A 16948-nucleotide genomic window follows, 5' to 3' on the forward strand; every position below is an offset into this window, starting at 1 on the left:
GTTTCATGCCAGTTTTTTGGTTTTTTTTCTCAAGTCCAAGCAGAATTTTGAATGAGGTGCAGCTTGTGGCTGTCTGGTTTTGTCCTTTTGTTGTGTGCCTCTGACAGGTGTCAGTTCCAGGATTTTTTATATGCCTTTTAGTTAGAAGTTGCCATCTTATTTTTCTCCATATCAAGTAAACCCAGTTTATTTAGTCAATCATCATTTGATTAGCTCACTAATCACGTTAGAGCTGCCCCTTAGTATCTCATCAGTTTATTGATGTGTGCCATGTTCTGCAGGTCCAAACTGGACCCATGAGTCCAGATAGGTTTTACAAATAAAAAAAAAATAGAGTGAAATAATCATTTCTCTTTATCTCATCATACTTGGCCCAGTGTGGCCCAATATAAGTTGGTCTTCACTGCCACAAGAATGATTTGATTTTGTTGTACTAAAATTACTTTATCCTGGTATGTTTGCTTCTTTTCTCTTTGCACATAACACATACCGAAGTCCCTTACTGTCTTAACTAGCATAGAAAAAAAAAAAAAAAACCAACAAAAAAACAAAAACAAGAATAACAAGAACAAAAGAAATAGCCAAGTGAGCATCAGCAAATACCAGCAGTTACAAAGCACTGTGCTTAATATTATTCAGTTACCTCTGCTAGCTCAATTACAGTTGGCACAGCACAGCCTAGCCATGTTCTTATTACTGGTTTCTGTAGACCTATTTAATGACTGTGATACGCAGTCTTGTGCTGTGTACACACTGTTTTCTTTGTGTGCTTTTTTGTCTTGCAGTTTTGCTGAATGTATTTTCCACCTTTTTAAGGGATTGATAATACATGAAGGACTAGCTATTCAGAAGTTTCAAGTCTCGATATAAATCAGATACTTATTTTGCAAATAATGAAGAAAAAAAAATTTAGAATATCAAATCTTGTGCAAAAATATCTGGATTAAATTATGTAAATCTTGAAAACAGTTTGGTTTATTTTCCTCTTTTTTGTTGTCACTCTTTAGGAAAATGTGGTGGTTTAAACCAATGAGCTCAAGGATGATTGTAGGTTGTCTGCCTGTGCCAGGTATAACAACATGTCAGCTTAATTTCGAAGCAGTAATGTATACTTTCTTTTCAAATGTAAATTCAAGTGAGATGTCATGGGCTCCATTTTATTTTCTTTTTTTTTTCTACTTAATTTCTTTTTTTAGTTTGCTTGTAATTCTACAGTGTTTGCAAGGAATCAGGAGAATTCAGCAGTCCCCTCTTTTATTTTTTTTTTCTTAAAAGAAATACACATCTTAAGATGTTCTCAAATGTCACCCGGTAATGCACAAGTTAAATCTCTCCTGGCAGGACACAGCTGAAGAATGCATGTGAGAAATTTTAGGCACTTGTTTCTAGTCTGAACTGTGATCTGCACTTCTAGTGAACTGAAAGAAGCAAATTTCCAGTTTCTACTTGTTTCTTTGGGGTATCAGGGTTTCTCCAGCTGTGAACAAAAAGTGATGGAGCAGAGTGCCAATTAGTTACATGTAGCTAATTTTGACTACTGATCGGTTTCCAGATAGGGGTCAGAATACTACTTTATGACTACTTTATGTAATGTAGACAAGGCATAGATGGATTCTTCCTGGAGGCATTTCAGCTCTTCCATTCCCAGATGACATCTGCGTGGAAAGTACAGCCATCTGCTCCCTGGCCTTCGCCCTGCTTCAGGGTGTCCCTGAGGGACCTCCTAGTTTCTTTTAGTGTAATACACCAGTCCAGCCCAACAAAACAGATAGACTGTCTTCTTGTAAGAATTCTCTTTTGCTTTGCAATTAGCGTCTATGTATTTGTTTATTATGGAAGATTCTGAACTTTGCTTGTACAAAGTTGAAACCCGAGCAGCAAGTATACTGTTTCTGCAGAGCACGGGAAGATGTGTAAGAGACTGAACAGAACCTAACTGTTAACCTAACTGGTTTCAATACAGTAATGAGGGGAAAATCTGAGTATGGCCTTTCTGCTTGCGGAAGAAATTTACTTTTTTTTGCGTGGTTTTTGTTACGTGTTTAGTGCTCCTAGTATATTTCTACCACAGTTCTCATGCTGATTAAAGAACAAGATTTATGTTTCTGACAGTTCTTGGCAGGTAGAGTTGTAGCAGAAATGTGGGTGGTTAGTTCAAAATGATTTATAACAGATACATGGCTGGACTCTGTCATAGTCTCCATTAATTCTTATATAATCTTTGGAAAAGGTATTTCATAAGCAGATGATGACTTCCATTCAAATTCCCATTTATGTTCTCTGATTTTTGCTATAGAAATGCTTCTGTTTGTATCTTGAGCAAAGGCACTGTTTGTGCTTCAGCAGCTTTCCTTAGCGCTGTTGCAGATGTTCTACAGCTGATGTGTTCTACAACATTCAGCCCAAAGTTCTCTTTAATCCTGTGAAGAAGTCTTGGGATTAGACTGCATTCAAGAATCTTTCCAGAAATATGTTGTCTTGTAGCCATATGCTTGTAATTTGTGATTATTTAACTGGTGTCACCTTTCTTGGACAAACTGCTAGATATTTTCCTTATGCATGTGTAGGTTCCAAATAATTTTGAATGTTTGAGGGTCAGTGATATTTCAAATATGTTAAACTAAGGATGCCTGAGAGATTTTTGCTCAGACATGGCGTAAGAGATGAGAGATTAGTAAGGTGTGTGAGAAACTTTTGTTAAACGTTGAACTGACTTTGTTTAAATTGGATGCGGTCATTACTTTTTGCTCCCTAAGAAGATAGATCTTTGAACAAAACATTTTTATTCCATCAGCCTGATCCTAGGATATCAGAATGGTGAGTTTTAGTGGCAGTAGGCAGCAGTTTGACAGAAGCACAGTGGTTATGAGTTCACCACACAATCTGGTAGGTGAGAAACCTTTTTAGAAGGCTTAGAAGGGAAAGTGCTTTGTGCTCAAAAATTTCTGCTGTTCAGAAGGGAAGAATTTAGTATTCCTGTCAATAACAAGCATGAGCTGTTTACACGTGACCTTGTGAAGCAAAGGGTGGTACATCTACTTCACAGTGGTGTATAACACTGTGAAGGAGGTGTAGGGTTGTGAGGGGGATATTAGAAATGATACCCTTTGGGACAAAGTGGTAGTCCCTACTTTGTCATAAACATTTGTATTAGAGTTTCAAAACTCATTTTGTTATAAGGTAATTAAATTATCTTTTCTTACTGTCTTCCTGTCCAGAAATTTCTTGGTGTAGCCATTCTCTTCCTGTTATTTTATTTATTGCTGAAGATATGAAGCACTTCAAATCTTTTTAATTATCTAAGGAAGGGTTGGGATACAGAATATATACAGTATATATTCTGAGTAATGCAGTATTCAGTTTTTGTTTGGCCTCCTGTTTTCTTGTGGTGTGAACAGTTTCTGACAAGTTCCTTAAAAACAACAACAGCAACAACAAAAAGCTAAGAATCATACACACACATACACAAAAGAAAGAAAAAGCTTGACAATTTTTGGGTAGTCCTGAGAAGTCAGTTAGTACTGTGTTACAGGATAATTGAAAACAGTATTATTTAGTATTAAAATGCTATACATTTTCTTATCAAGTATGGAATTATCTTAAACATTTCTTTACTTGAGCTGATTTAACAGTGTTTTGCAGAAGGGTATAATCTTTGTAAAATCAGAACTTTCAGCAGTAATCACAATTGGCTTCTGGGAGAAATATATAAAGAAAGAGATTAAAATATAGATATAAGTTCCTGGATTACATTTCTGGTTTTTCTTACAAGTGTTTGTGTGGGTGGGACTCCTCTGGGGTTGCTTCTCTAAATTAAATCTCTTTTCCCTAAACATCACTTTAGCTGTGCTTCTCCAAGAACAGCGTTTCTCTACATCTTTCTAGCACGTATCACGTCCATGAGAAATTTGGCACTCAGCTTCTCATGGTGGTTTCAGTTAAAAGGCATAACTCTTCTGTTCTTGGTGTTGCTGTGTTGCTTTTATCATGCTATCCTCCTGTACAACTCTTTCATGTTCTGCAACTCAAGGAAGTTCAGGCTGTAATTATGGTTTATCCAACACAGTCTCCTCTCTGTTGTCATATATTAAAATTCAGTTTGGTCTGACTTGGCACGTACTCTTAATCCTCACTTTTCATTTCTGTCATCTCCTTTGTTATCCCAGTGACAGGGACTTGCAACTTCAGTGAAGAGATCTGATGTTAGTCATGGTCCTGCTTTGAGCAGAGGCTGAAGAGCATGACTTCTGAGCATCCCTTGGTGACTGCAGCCTTTAAGGTGGCACATGCAGTTCTGCTTTGCTTGCTGTAGTACTGCTGACACTCACAGTCATGTTGCTGAGCAGTGGAAATAGGAAAGCTTAGAGCTGGTGGAGTCAGAAGGGACAGAAAGCAAGGAAAGGACTCTAAGGGATGCATGTTGTTTCTAACCAAATACAGAAGTAACACTTCTGGCCCCAGGGAGTGTTGGGAGAAGACTGTGTTATGAGCCTGAGAAAATAGCCAGTGCTCCCAAAGTGTACTGGTGGCAAGCTTTTGCCACACTGTTCCTTAGAAATTGTGATCCAAGCTATCTGCTGTGGTCCTGACAGTTACCATATTTTCATTTCATTGTTTCCAAGGCATTTAATGAGGTTAAGCTAGCAAAAATCTTTATTTTGTGGTTTTTCTTTTCAATCATAGCTTCCCCAAGAGTTTCTAGGAGAGCAGGATGGCATGCATCTGAAGTTTGTTGAACTGTTCTGTGACAGAAAGGTACCACAATGAAATTGTCTTTCTGGAAAAGAAATGTGACAATTCTGTTGGAGAGTTCCAACCCTCAAACAGAAAATTCAGAGCGGAAATAGTAGTCTCAGATCCGTTAAACAGGGCTGGGAAATATGTCATGCTATAGAGGGCTTGCTAGTGGTTAGAAAAGAGAGTGAAGACACAGGGGTCACCCCAAGCTACCCAGGGCAATGGCTTGAATGCACATCTTCACTCTGTCCTTACTTGCACTTTGATTCAGAGAGGCATATTTCACAGTGGGTTGTGTCTGAATGAATATTTGTTAGTGTTAGAGAGGTGTTCTTATTTTATTTTTTTTGCTCTGGAAATTTTTTGTTTATTTGAGGTTCATACAAAACAGGATTTTTGAACTGGTTGGCTTAGTCCTGAAAAAAGGAACCACGGTGTCACTGGTGATTCTAGGGACGAACTTAGTGATCTATGGAGCTGTGTCACAGTGGGCTGCTGTAAACAATGCATAAAGCACTGCAGGTGACTTAAAATAGTTATATTCATTGGATAAAAACCACTCAGTGCTGTCACTGTGCAAGTAAACTATATATGCTTTGGATGCTTAATGAGCAGAACTCCTACATTAGAAGTTAGAGCTTCTGCGCACTCATTCCACATTCTACTTGTGCATATGTTTTTTCATGTTATATGTGTTGGTCACATTTTATAGGTAATTTCTCCAGCACGTTGGAGTTTGGAGGTGAAGTCTGGTTTTCTAACTTTCTTTGCAATCACATCAGCTTCATATAGTTTGCAGCTGTCCTTTGTGTCTTTTTTTTTCTTTTTTTCCTTCCCTGTGATAACTGAAGTATTGAATGCTTCCATATGTGCCATTAAGCTTCATGGACCTTTCTAAAATATGTTTCTCTATTTTGATGGTGAGATCCTGGTACTTTTTTGGGTATTCTTTTCTCCAGCCATTTTTGTGCCCACTCAGTAAAAAATGTTTTCATATAAATCAAGCTTATGTAAATAGGCTATGAGAATACTATGTGAAACAGTGTTAACTAACCTCACTGAAACGTGCAGAATCACAGAAGGGCTTAGGCTGGAAGGGACCAGCCCTTAAACTCAGTTCCAACCCACTGCCATGGCAATCAGATGGCAACCTAAAGATCAGGTTAGAACAGGGCCCCATCCAACATAGCCCTTGAACACCTCTTGGGACAGGGCACTCACTCACAGCTGCTGTGGGTAACCTCTGACAGGGCATCACCACCCTCTGAGTAAAGAATTTCTCCCTAACATTAAACCTGAATCTCCACATTTTTAGTTTAGTGCTATTCCCCCTTGTTCTGTTGCTATCAATCCATGTAAAAAAGTTAATGTCCCAGTGTCTCTCCTCTCTCTGCTGAATCTGTTACTCTGCTGTTGAAGAAAATGGAATTTTCATGATCTTGATAATTCCTTGCTGGATTTTATTTATCTTGCATTGTATGTGCTTAGAAATATTTGCCTAGTAGTTCTTGAAATCTTGAAGAAAAGATTGAGGAACTAAGCACAATGCATCTCATCCCATTCATCAGATAGGCAAATGGAAGAAGCCTGGAAGAGGCAGCTTGTCTGTGTCCATCTGTTGATGCAGTAGCTTCTGGAGCCCTAATTGTGTTTGTATTTTATTCTGTAGTACATAATTTTGTTTTCATAGAAGGCATAGAGAATCATACAGTGCATACTCAAAATAACCTTTGCTTTTCTGCTATCAGACAGCACCTGTCTCCAACTTCCAAAAGCTAAAAGAAAATCTTTTTTTTTTGTCCATTTGATTGCAAACTGCATTTGATTTGTAGTTATGCTGAAGTTTCTGCTCAGCTATAATTTTGCTAAGGTGACTAGAAGGAAGTCAAGATGCACATATTGACAGATGTTGATATTTTGATAGATAGTAAAAATATAAGCAAGAAATTTTCCCCAACTTTTCTCTTTATATCTGTATTTACAAATGCATCCATTAAAGTGTGTCAGATTTGCTTACTGGCTTTTTAGAGCCTCCCATTGTCGCGGCTTTGGGACAGGATGCTTGTACAGAATGCGGGGTGAAATGTATGTATGTATAGTGGAATGTGGTATATGGACACATGCACAAAATAACTGTTGTTTGGTTATTACTGACATCAGTGGTTTGAGATGGACAGATGCTCAGAGGAGGTCTTTGTGCTGCCAGTCTCCTTGCAGCAACACTGTCTGGTGGCTGAAGGTTGTTGAGAGCAAATATGGGAAAGTGCTTTACTGTGGCAGGAGAAAAAAGCTGTGCTTCTAAAAATGTATGCAGACAGTGCCAAAAGAACAGCTGCTTGGAAATGTCATTGAGACGTTGCCAGAAAAGCTACTGGAGCTCCATGCCAAGACTGACCAAAAAAGGAAGGATGATTGTTCTCCAGTTCTCATAGAAAAGTTAAAAGCTAGAGCCCCTGAGCTAGAAACAAATTGCCTAACAGAGGCAACAGTGCTATGAAACATAAAGCAAATATCATTTCTGCTCAGCATGTTAATAAGAAGTTATACTGAATATTGGATATCTGAAAGGATTAAGGCAGTCAGGTAACCTTGCTCTTCTGTGTGGGGTAGGCATATTTTCCATATAGTGGCACACCGGTGTTCCTAGCAGAATGGAGTATGAGAAGCACAAAGAACAGTTTGAATAAAATTTATAAGAAAATTTACGTAGCAGTTATTTGTGCTTTATAAGTCTGTGCTTAACATTGATAATAAAAACATCTGTCCTTCAAAATTCAGTATCATTTGTTAACTTGAGTTGTGATGTGTGGGTATACAGAACATATGAGTGTCCACATCCTAGTATTTAGAGGCTCCCTAAGTGGAGTGGGTATGGCGGGGTAGTAGTTATAGGATAAAAGTCTGGTGAGTTTCTTACTTTTCTGTAGGGAGGCTTTCCTTCTTTATAAAAACTTAGTTTTTGCATACTTTATGCATGTGTTTTGAATTTTGAATTGCACAGTAATAATGAAGTGCCTCCTATTCTATTGAGAATGCTTTTGCCTTTTATATGCAAGCATGTGTGTATTAATGTGTATTTGTTAGAATCCCACTTGCTACAAATTTAGCTGTCAGTGTGTCGATTCCATACGCCTAAGAGCGGCTGAGGATCACCTCTTCAGACAACTTCCATAACTTGCGTGGTGAGCACAAATAGTTCTGCAAAAGATCCCAGTGCAGTTTTGAGACCTGTGAGTTTGGTAGGGGCTGTTATAGATGCCTTCACAACTTCACTTGATGATTTGAAATCCTGAAGCAGGTTCATTTCAGAAATGTTTATGCAAGGAGTGTAGAAGGTCACTGAAAAGTTCAGTGTTCTTCACTGACTAGCCTCATCAGTGTTGCAGAACTATAGGGATTGTTTCTTCCGAGAAGCACTGGAAAGGCTATCAATAAAATGCTGTATGAATTTTTAAAAGCAATTTGCTGCAGTTTGACAAGAATGATGTTTACAGAAGTTGATAGAAAATTGACTTCTGATTTAAATAGGCATTGGTAGCTGGAGAGACAGAGCATCAACATATCATTCTGTCTGTAATCACAGAAATGTCCTGTGGGTGATCACTTGGCTAAGTGAAGGACAGACACAAAAACTTTCTGCAGCAAATTTTGTTTTCATAAAAATCGAGGTTTTTCCATGTGTTTAGTAGAAATGAATAATTCTAGAGGTTTGTTGTTGTTGTTGTTTGTTTGTTTTTTGCTTTAGCCAGAATATGATTTGCATACTTTCAGGTAGATTAAGTGTCTGCTGTTTGTTTCACGATGCCTGTGTCTGGAGCAGAAATACTAAAATACATGAAGGGCTTTACAAATCACAGGTCTAGTTCTAACTTGGACAATTTACTTTAAATATAGCTGATGAACAGAAGTATTACAATAAAAGTCAGACAAGCTAATTTTTCCTAAAGTTTATGCCATAGAATTGGAGAAGTTTGGTTATAAAGTAAAAGAAAATGATAATTGCATTAAAAATAATGATTTTAATTTTAACTCTTACTTTAAAAACAGGCAGGTGGTGTGAATCATCCAATGAACTACTCTCCAAAACCTCCTGATTTGTCTTCAGTTCTGAAAGATTATCTTTGCAGGCCTTGTGTTGTTTTTCCAAAGGCAGTGTTATGAGACCATACTAAGTACAAATGAAAAATAAAATCTTGTTTTATGAGTTTCTTTATGTCTCTGCTCATCCACAGTCAAAAGAAAAGATCTGCTTTTTCACAGAACTGATTCAGAGGCTTGTACTATGCTAAGCTCTGGACATTAGCTAGCACATTCGAGGAAGTGTAATGCTTAAGTGGTGTTCTTGAGAAGTGCTGTTCTGATTATACTTTCTCATTTAGTAAAATTGATGTATTGAAGCAGATTGTTGGCAAAGGCTGGAACAAGTGAACGATGCAAGGAAGAAAGCAGCCAGTTGCTACGAGAGGTTGAGAAACAGACTAATTGTCTTTCATGGAAATCCAATTGCTTTAAAAATGTCTACATGTTTTGAATAGGGATGGAGCAAAGAGAGTTCTGGTGGATCTAAAGATTGAGAACTTAATTGGATGTCAGCTAAAACTAACACACTTAAAATAAGCAAGGGATCATCAAGGATGTGCTAAGGAAAATCTAAGACTGTTAGTTTGACAAATGTTATAGGAAAATAACTCTAATTTTTTAAAGAATTGATCTTCAGAGATGTATTGATCCTTTCTCATGGGAGTATGTAATGCAGAAAACCTGCCCTTTTTCTTGGAAAGTTGAAAAGCCCTGTAAGAAGAATATTGATTTGTTTCATTCCTATAACACCTACACATCCCTCTAACTGGCATAATTCCAATGTGCTAGGAATACTTAGTTAATTTATATCCCATGATAATATGAAACTAGAGCTTGGATACTCACATTTCAAATAAATTTGTTTTATACACATCTTTTACTGGCACCTTCAGTGGATGCACTGTTGATGTATGATTATGTTCAAAAATTGCAAGGTTTTTGTTTGTTCTTATGGTTTATTTTCAGCTGTTATTTATCAGCTATATAAATTCGGCTGATATTGTTGCATCCAATTTTAACTTCAGTTAGCAGTTCATAAAAGCACCCCATGTAACAGAAAGCAGTGTCTGTAAACACAAATCATGCACCTTTCTTTGACTCAGATTTTGGCCAGGTACTGAACTGTAATCTCATGCATGTTGTAATAATTAAAGGTTTTTCCACCAACTTACATTAGTAGGCTGGGGGAAACAGGGGTCACAGGAAATTAACTTGAATAATTTCTCATGGGTCTCAAAACTGGCTGGAGTCCTCTGCAGGTGTAGTTCTCTGTTGCTTGCAACCAGCAAGGAAGATTTGTTGAGCTGAGCTCATTTAAATGACTAAGCATTGGAACACTACATTTACCTCATTTGTTGATATTGTTATGCTGAGAGGAATATGTTGAAAGGTCTATATTATTATTTTTAACATCTTTAACAGCCTAGAGGAGTAGTAAGAAGGAAACATGGTAACTTTTGTAGTGCAAGCTGAAGAATGAATGCAACAATGATGGCCTTGCAAATATGATACAGTGGTCAGAATGCTAAGGAGCAGTTTTGCAAAAATGTGTTAAACAGATTTAAAGCTGTCTGGAAGTCATAAATGTCATGTTGGAAAAAAAAAATAGTTGAATTTAAGCTGAACTGCTTTGTGTTTTCTTTTTGCTCTGTTTTGGAATAAGGAGTGTGCTAAGAATTGTATATCCATCTTTTGAAAACTTCAAATATACTGATCAAATGCAGAAGAGCAAAAGAGCAGCCGTGGGAATGCTGAGAGGCCTAGCGTATGACCTCTGCAAAAAGGTGGAATGAAATCTTCAATTTGAGCACAAAGAAGATAAGAGTCTTTAGATAAAAAGTAAATTACAGCATTGCATTTTCTGCTGCATATAAGAAAAGGTGCAATATCTTGATGTTACAATAAGTTGCATGTCAGAGAAGAATGCCTTCACAAATAAAGCTTAATTAAATGAGGTGATATATAACGTGTGAGTGACTTAATTTCTCAATCATCATAAGATTTCAAGAACAAATAAAAGCCAATAGTTGTTATAACATGAAAATATATTTGCCTTGCAGGGAGACTTGATGAACTCTTTTAAGTCTGTTTTGCAAGTTTTATGTTGCTGTTTTTTTTTGTCTTTACTTTGTTTGTTCTTATATACATTTCATCTTTCACAGTGGAAAAAAGAAAGGCTTAAAACATTAAAACCTCCTTTAAAAGTTCCCAATCCAGCTGTGCAGTTGGTATCCATTCTTTACCAGTTCTCTTCTTATCAATTGGAAGAGGAAAGAAGTACACCTTTTGTAACCTACCAAGGCTTTCTTTTTGAAGGGAGCATGAATACTGGAAGTCATTCAATTATTTTTTTCTTTGCAGGTTACGAGATGACAGAATTAGGATAGAAAGAATGGAAAACTACCATTTCGAATACAGTCATGCTTTCCAACTGGTTACTGATTTTTATGCAAAAGAGTTGCCTGATATTACAGGTATGTCAGAATATCTTTGATGCATGTATTCCTGTTAGCTTGTACATGGAGAAGGAGTACACATGAGGATGCATCTCAGCCTCATAGATTTGGCTACTTCCAATCTATTTAAATGTTCCCCAACTTGATCCTATGTATTAAGAATAAGTCTTGATTGCTCTAGGCTTTGCCACTGGTTTCAGGTGCCTAGAAATCTGCAAGGCAAATCTCACTAGTAAAGAAGACATTGAGTTTCTCAGCCTCTTCCATATCCTTTCTCACCACATCTACTGCCTGTTTGGGCCCATGTTTTCCCTTGTTTTATTTCTGTTGCTGATGTAAGTGTAGAAGCTTTTGTTGCTCTTCATGTATTTTGTCAGTTTCAATTCCAGATGTCCTCTGACTTTACTAAGCTTGGCAAGCTTGAGTGGTGTCTCTGTATCCTTCCTTATAGCATCTTATTTATCCCATGCATGCCTCCCTCCTGCTGCTTTTGCTTCAGTTTTTGCACACTGAGACCACCTTTGAGTTTGGAGAATCCTTGAAAATGAACACTGCTTATGTAGAAATGAATGCAGCACCCTTTTTTTTAATGTCATGAATATATGTGTTAGATGAGTACAAATTCCACATATTTAGCTAATTGATGGAAATGATGGAAATTATACAGTATCGTAAATGTTTCTTCAAGTTCTTCAGTGTATTTGTTGACGTTCTTAAGAATGGAAAAATTTCTCTGATAAATCTTTATTATGTAAGGTTTCAAAAGTACTCTTTCATAATGAGATACGGTGGAGTGAATTTTCCTATTGTCACATCTGGAACATACATTGTAGTAGAGTACCCTCTAGATACAGAAGCACTATGTACCACTGTTTTACCAAGGTGGAACCTTATTCTGTAGACTCGCTGAGACAGGTAAATCATCAAGTATTTGTTTTCTTTTTAATTTGCAAAGATGTTACCCACAGTAATGGAGATTTCAGAATTCAGTTCTAACTTGGTATATTTAGAAGTATCTTCTACCAACTGTTGTTTTTATGAAGAAAAACTCGTGGAATCCAGTGTTTAATATTTCATAATTTGTTTGTGTTATTGACAAGGTGTACATTCTTTCGGAATCATTATTTATGTTGATTTATAGATATCATACTACATTGTATGCATAATAAAGACTCCATTTAAATTGAAAAATTGATTATGCTTTTTCTAAGATGCATAGGCAGTAAGCAGTGATTTAAAAAGGAAATTACTCTTTTCTTTTTAGGTCCTCAAAAGCTATCTGTAATTCTAAGCTTGGATAAGCCTGTTATTTGTGCTCTGGCAGCAGTAATTACATACCTCAAAGAATTTAATTTGGAAAAGATGCTTTACAATCCAAGGTAAGTTGCATTTCCACTTCAAAGCAACAACACTTCTACCAGAGATATCTTGTAACTTTTATCAGACAACTTGCCTTAAATTAAATGAGCTCAACCAGAATGACTGAAATAAACATTTAAAAAAAAAAAAAAAAAAAAAAGCTTCTAATCAGAACTGGAAGAATCAAGTGTTTTTTGTTTTTTGGTTTTTTTTCTATTTTCATAAGTGGAGTTTTGTGAAAATATTCTTGAAGTTTGTTCTTACAGACATTACTGTCAGTAATGTCAATGAATAGGTACTGCAGACAAGTGTTATTAAAAATGAACAAGGAGCAACAACTTGTAGATACTAGGAGGGAAATTGTAAATTTTGTCAGTAAATACTTGCTGTCATATCTCAGTTTCAGCTTTACTCGATGAACAAGTATCGTGTTTTTTTGGCAGGTTTTTAAAGCCTCTTTATATGCTGTAATTTAGCTTTGCAAGATGTTGCTTTATTTTTCCATAGAGGTGTGTAAATCATACTCTCTTTTTGTAGCTTTGGAAGCAGATATAAATGCTGACATGTTGCAATGTTTAGACAGCCCTCAGCAGATCTGTTTAAGTTACTGAATCTAGTTAACAGTTAAAAAGAAAACAGACATCCAGCACATCCGAACTCTGTGACAAATCACAGAACTGCAGGAGTTGGAAGGGTCCAAGAGAGATCATTGAGTCCAAGCCCGATGCTGAAGCAGGTATCCTACAATAGATGGCACAGGTAGGCATCCAGATAGGTCTTGAATATCTCCATAAAAGGAGATTCTACAACCTATCTAGGCAACCTGTTCCAGTGCTCCGCCATCCTTACTGTAAAGAAATTCTTTTGCACGTTAGCATGAAACTTCCTATGTTCAAGTTTTAGGCTATTACTTGTTATCCTATCTCTACACATTACCCAGAGGTACCTGGCCTCATCCATTTGTCTCTCTGTAGATATTTATAAACATTTATCAGACTCCCTTTCAGTCTTATCCTCTCCAGGCTGAACAGACCTTTGTTATTCAGCCTTTCCTCATACAGAAGACAGCCTGGAGCATCTCTGTGGTACTCTGCTGGATTCCTCATAGGAAATCCCTGTCTTTTTTTGAACTGGGAGCCCAGAACTGGACACACTAGTCTAAACGTGGCCCCGCCAGGGCAGAGGAGGTGGGGAGGACTACATCCCTCAACCTGCTGGCCATGCTCTTTTTGATGCACTCCGTAATGCACTCCAGAACACCACTAGCCACAAGGGTGCACTGTTTGCTCATGGCCAACCTGCTGTTCACCAAGACACCCAGTTTCTTCTCAGAAGAGCTTCTCTCCAGCAGGTCATGCTCTAATATGTACTGATGCATGTGGTTATTCCTCCCCAGGTGCAAGACTCTACACTTGGTCTTGTTAAATCTCAACAGATTCTTCCCTGCCCTGCCCTTCAGTCTGTCCAGGTCTCACTGAATGGCAACACAGCCTTTAGGTATGTCTGCCAATCCTCCCAGCTTTGTATCATCAGCAAACTTGCTGAGGGTGGACTCTGTCCCTTCATCCTTTCCATTGATGAAAATGTTGAACAAGACTGGACCCCTAGGGAACACTACTAGTTACAGGTCTCCAACCAGACTGTGCCACTGATAACAACCCTCTGAGCTCTGCCAGTTAGCCAGTTCTCTATGCACCTCACTGTCCACTCACCTATTCCACATTTTCTAAGTTTCATAACAAGGATTCTGTGGGAGATAGTGTCAGACAACTTGCTGAAGACAAGGTACACAACACCCACTTCTCTGCCCCTATCTGCCCAGCCAGTGATGACATAGCAGGCTATTAGGTTGGTCAAGCATGGTTTCCCCTTCCTGAATCTATGCCAACTACTCCTGATTACCTTTCACTTGCTTGGAGGTGACATCCAGAACAAGTTGTTCCATCAGCTTTTCAGGGATGGAGGTGAGGCTGACTGGTTTGTTGTTTGTCAGATTCTCCATTTTGCCTTTTATGAAGACTGGAGTGACACTGGCAATCCTCCGGTCTTCAGATACCCCTCTCATTTGCCAAGACCTTTCAAATATGATAGAGAATGTTTCTGCAGTCATCTCTAGCAGTTCTCTCAGCACATGTAGGTGCATCCCACTGTGCCCCCATGGATCTGTATGCGTTGACTTTGGCTAGATGCTCTCTGACCAGATTGTCTTTGATGAACAGAAAGTCTCCCTTTACTCAGCCTCTCTTACTTCCTGAGGGCTAGTCTTATCATTAAAGTCTGAAGCAAAGAAGGCATTCAGGATCTCTGCCTTCTCGGTCTCCAAGGCAGCCACCTCATTTAGTAAGGGACCCATGCATGTTTTTCCAAGTCTTTCTTTTACTGTTGACATTCTGAAAAAAGCCTTCCTTGCTATCCTTTACCTCCTTTGCAAGGTTTAATTCCAAGAGGGCCTTAGCCTTTCTTGTTGCATTCCTGCAACTCCACCATTAAGTGATTGTTGCATCCCAAAATTCCCCCAACCATTGCATCATTGACTAGCCCTTGAGTTGGCTCAGTGGTACCTAGGAACAGGGAACCAAACTTGCAAAAAACTTGTCAGACCTTCCAGTGCAAGGTTACTGAAAAGATAACACAGCCATAAAAATAAACTCTTCTTCCCCTGGGAAGTCACAGCTCATATGTTTATTAGGTATTCTCAAGTGAACACTCAGAAGTTTAAACAGTATTATGCAGCTGGAATAAAAAGAAAATAAATATTGCCATTCAATCATCTTTTTCTCCCTTTCTGCGCAAGTATAAAAGGCTACATCCTCATTTATGTTTGAAAATATCATTAAGGTTTATTAAATGTTTTATGAAACAGCTTTTTCTATTATGCATACTGTGCGAAATACTGTCCTGGTCATCTGTGTGTTCCTCTGTCCTGCAAACAGGCAGTAGTCAACAAAGAAAACCTGTATGCAAGTTAGAAACTCTAAAATATTTCATGTCAGTTATAGATCATTCACATATTGCACAATGTTCAAAGAATTTCAAGCTCCATTTTGAAGGGATCCCTACATTATATATGTATTAAATAAATCAGTTGCTTTCAGAAAATGATTGCTGGTGTCCTCTTTAAATATTTTTCACATATCTTCTAAAATATTTGGAAATTATTTGTAGTTTGGTATTCTAGATTTTGGAATAGATTTTATCCCTCAAGTTGCCCTTCTGCTTGGTATGTACCGTTAAAATATTAACAAAGTATGCTGGACTCGTAGGCCCAATGAGAAAGTCCAATGAGAAAGTGATTCCTGTGGTATCTTCTAAGACTTCTTGTTTTGTCCACCAAGGAGTGCTCTAATCTGTGGCATTCTAGTGCTGTGGTGTTCCCATCCTTTCGCTGGTTGTTTGCAAAAGTGCTTGGATGGTGAGGCAGGAGCTGGAGAAATCTTGCAAGAAAAATCTGAACTAGAAAGTGAACTCCCAAGCGATGCCTCTCCATGGTCATGCTTCTGAATCACTTTTGTCACAATGTTCGATCACAGAGTGTATGTTTTCTGGTGGAGAGGGATGCAAGTTCACATTTCACATAGAAATGAACTCAGTAGCAAAGGAGGAATGTCATCATGTGAGGGGTTATCTAGCAGCAGATATTTGTTGATACCAGCTTCACCTCAAAATCAAATATAATTATAGACTGAGAAGGAAAAACACTAAATCTAACAATTGACATTTGCCTGCTGCATGTTGCTCTGACAAATTTTATCTGAACTTTTGAATATCTGAATGGAAAGTCAGTGAACTGTTTGCTATCTTGGTGATACGCTATGAAGAAATAAAAGACGTTCCTTGGGATAACATTATTCCTGAGCTCAAGAACTCGGATTCTACTGCATTTATTTCTAAAGCTCTTAACTTCTTTATCTTGCTAATACTGACTTCTAATTGTCACTTTCAGTATGTCACAATGTATTTGCATGTATTGAATGTGAATATACTTAGCCAGACTCAATTTTATATACTTCTCTTTAGAAATGCTACTTAAATACTGGAAAGAGAAAACCTTTAAGCATAGGATGTCAGGTTCAAGGATTTTCTGTGATTCTGCAGGACGCAGAAAAGAAATACTTTCATTGTACTGTCAAGCAACTTAGAATTCCTAGGAGAATCCAGGTCAATGAGCATATACCGATGAGTCAGTGAGCATGAATTCATAGCTGTGAGACAGTTTTCAGTTTATTGATGTGGCACAGATCTGGGTGAAGAAGACCTATTTGATAGGAAGAATGAAAAAAAAATTCCTTATACCTTTGTGTTTTCTTCTGAAATAC

At 37.7% G+C, this 16948-nt stretch overlaps 1 protein-coding gene across 1 annotated transcript in view; it reads left to right on the forward strand.

Annotated features, from left to right (window-relative positions):
- Positions 1–16948, forward strand: part of MSH3 (mutS homolog 3) — a 109004-nt gene that overhangs the window by 24249 nt on the left and 67807 nt on the right. The window contains exons 9-10 of the mRNA XM_072359233.1: positions 11179–11291; positions 12538–12652. Coding sequence (XP_072215334.1) covers positions 11179–11291; positions 12538–12652 — 228 coding nt within the window. The remainder of the gene's footprint in view (positions 1–11178; positions 11292–12537; positions 12653–16948) is intronic.

The sequence above is a fragment of the Excalfactoria chinensis genome, chromosome Z, assembly GCF_039878825.1.
Source record: "Excalfactoria chinensis isolate bCotChi1 chromosome Z, bCotChi1.hap2, whole genome shotgun sequence".
Classification (NCBI taxonomy): domain Eukaryota; kingdom Metazoa; phylum Chordata; class Aves; order Galliformes; family Phasianidae; genus Excalfactoria; species Excalfactoria chinensis.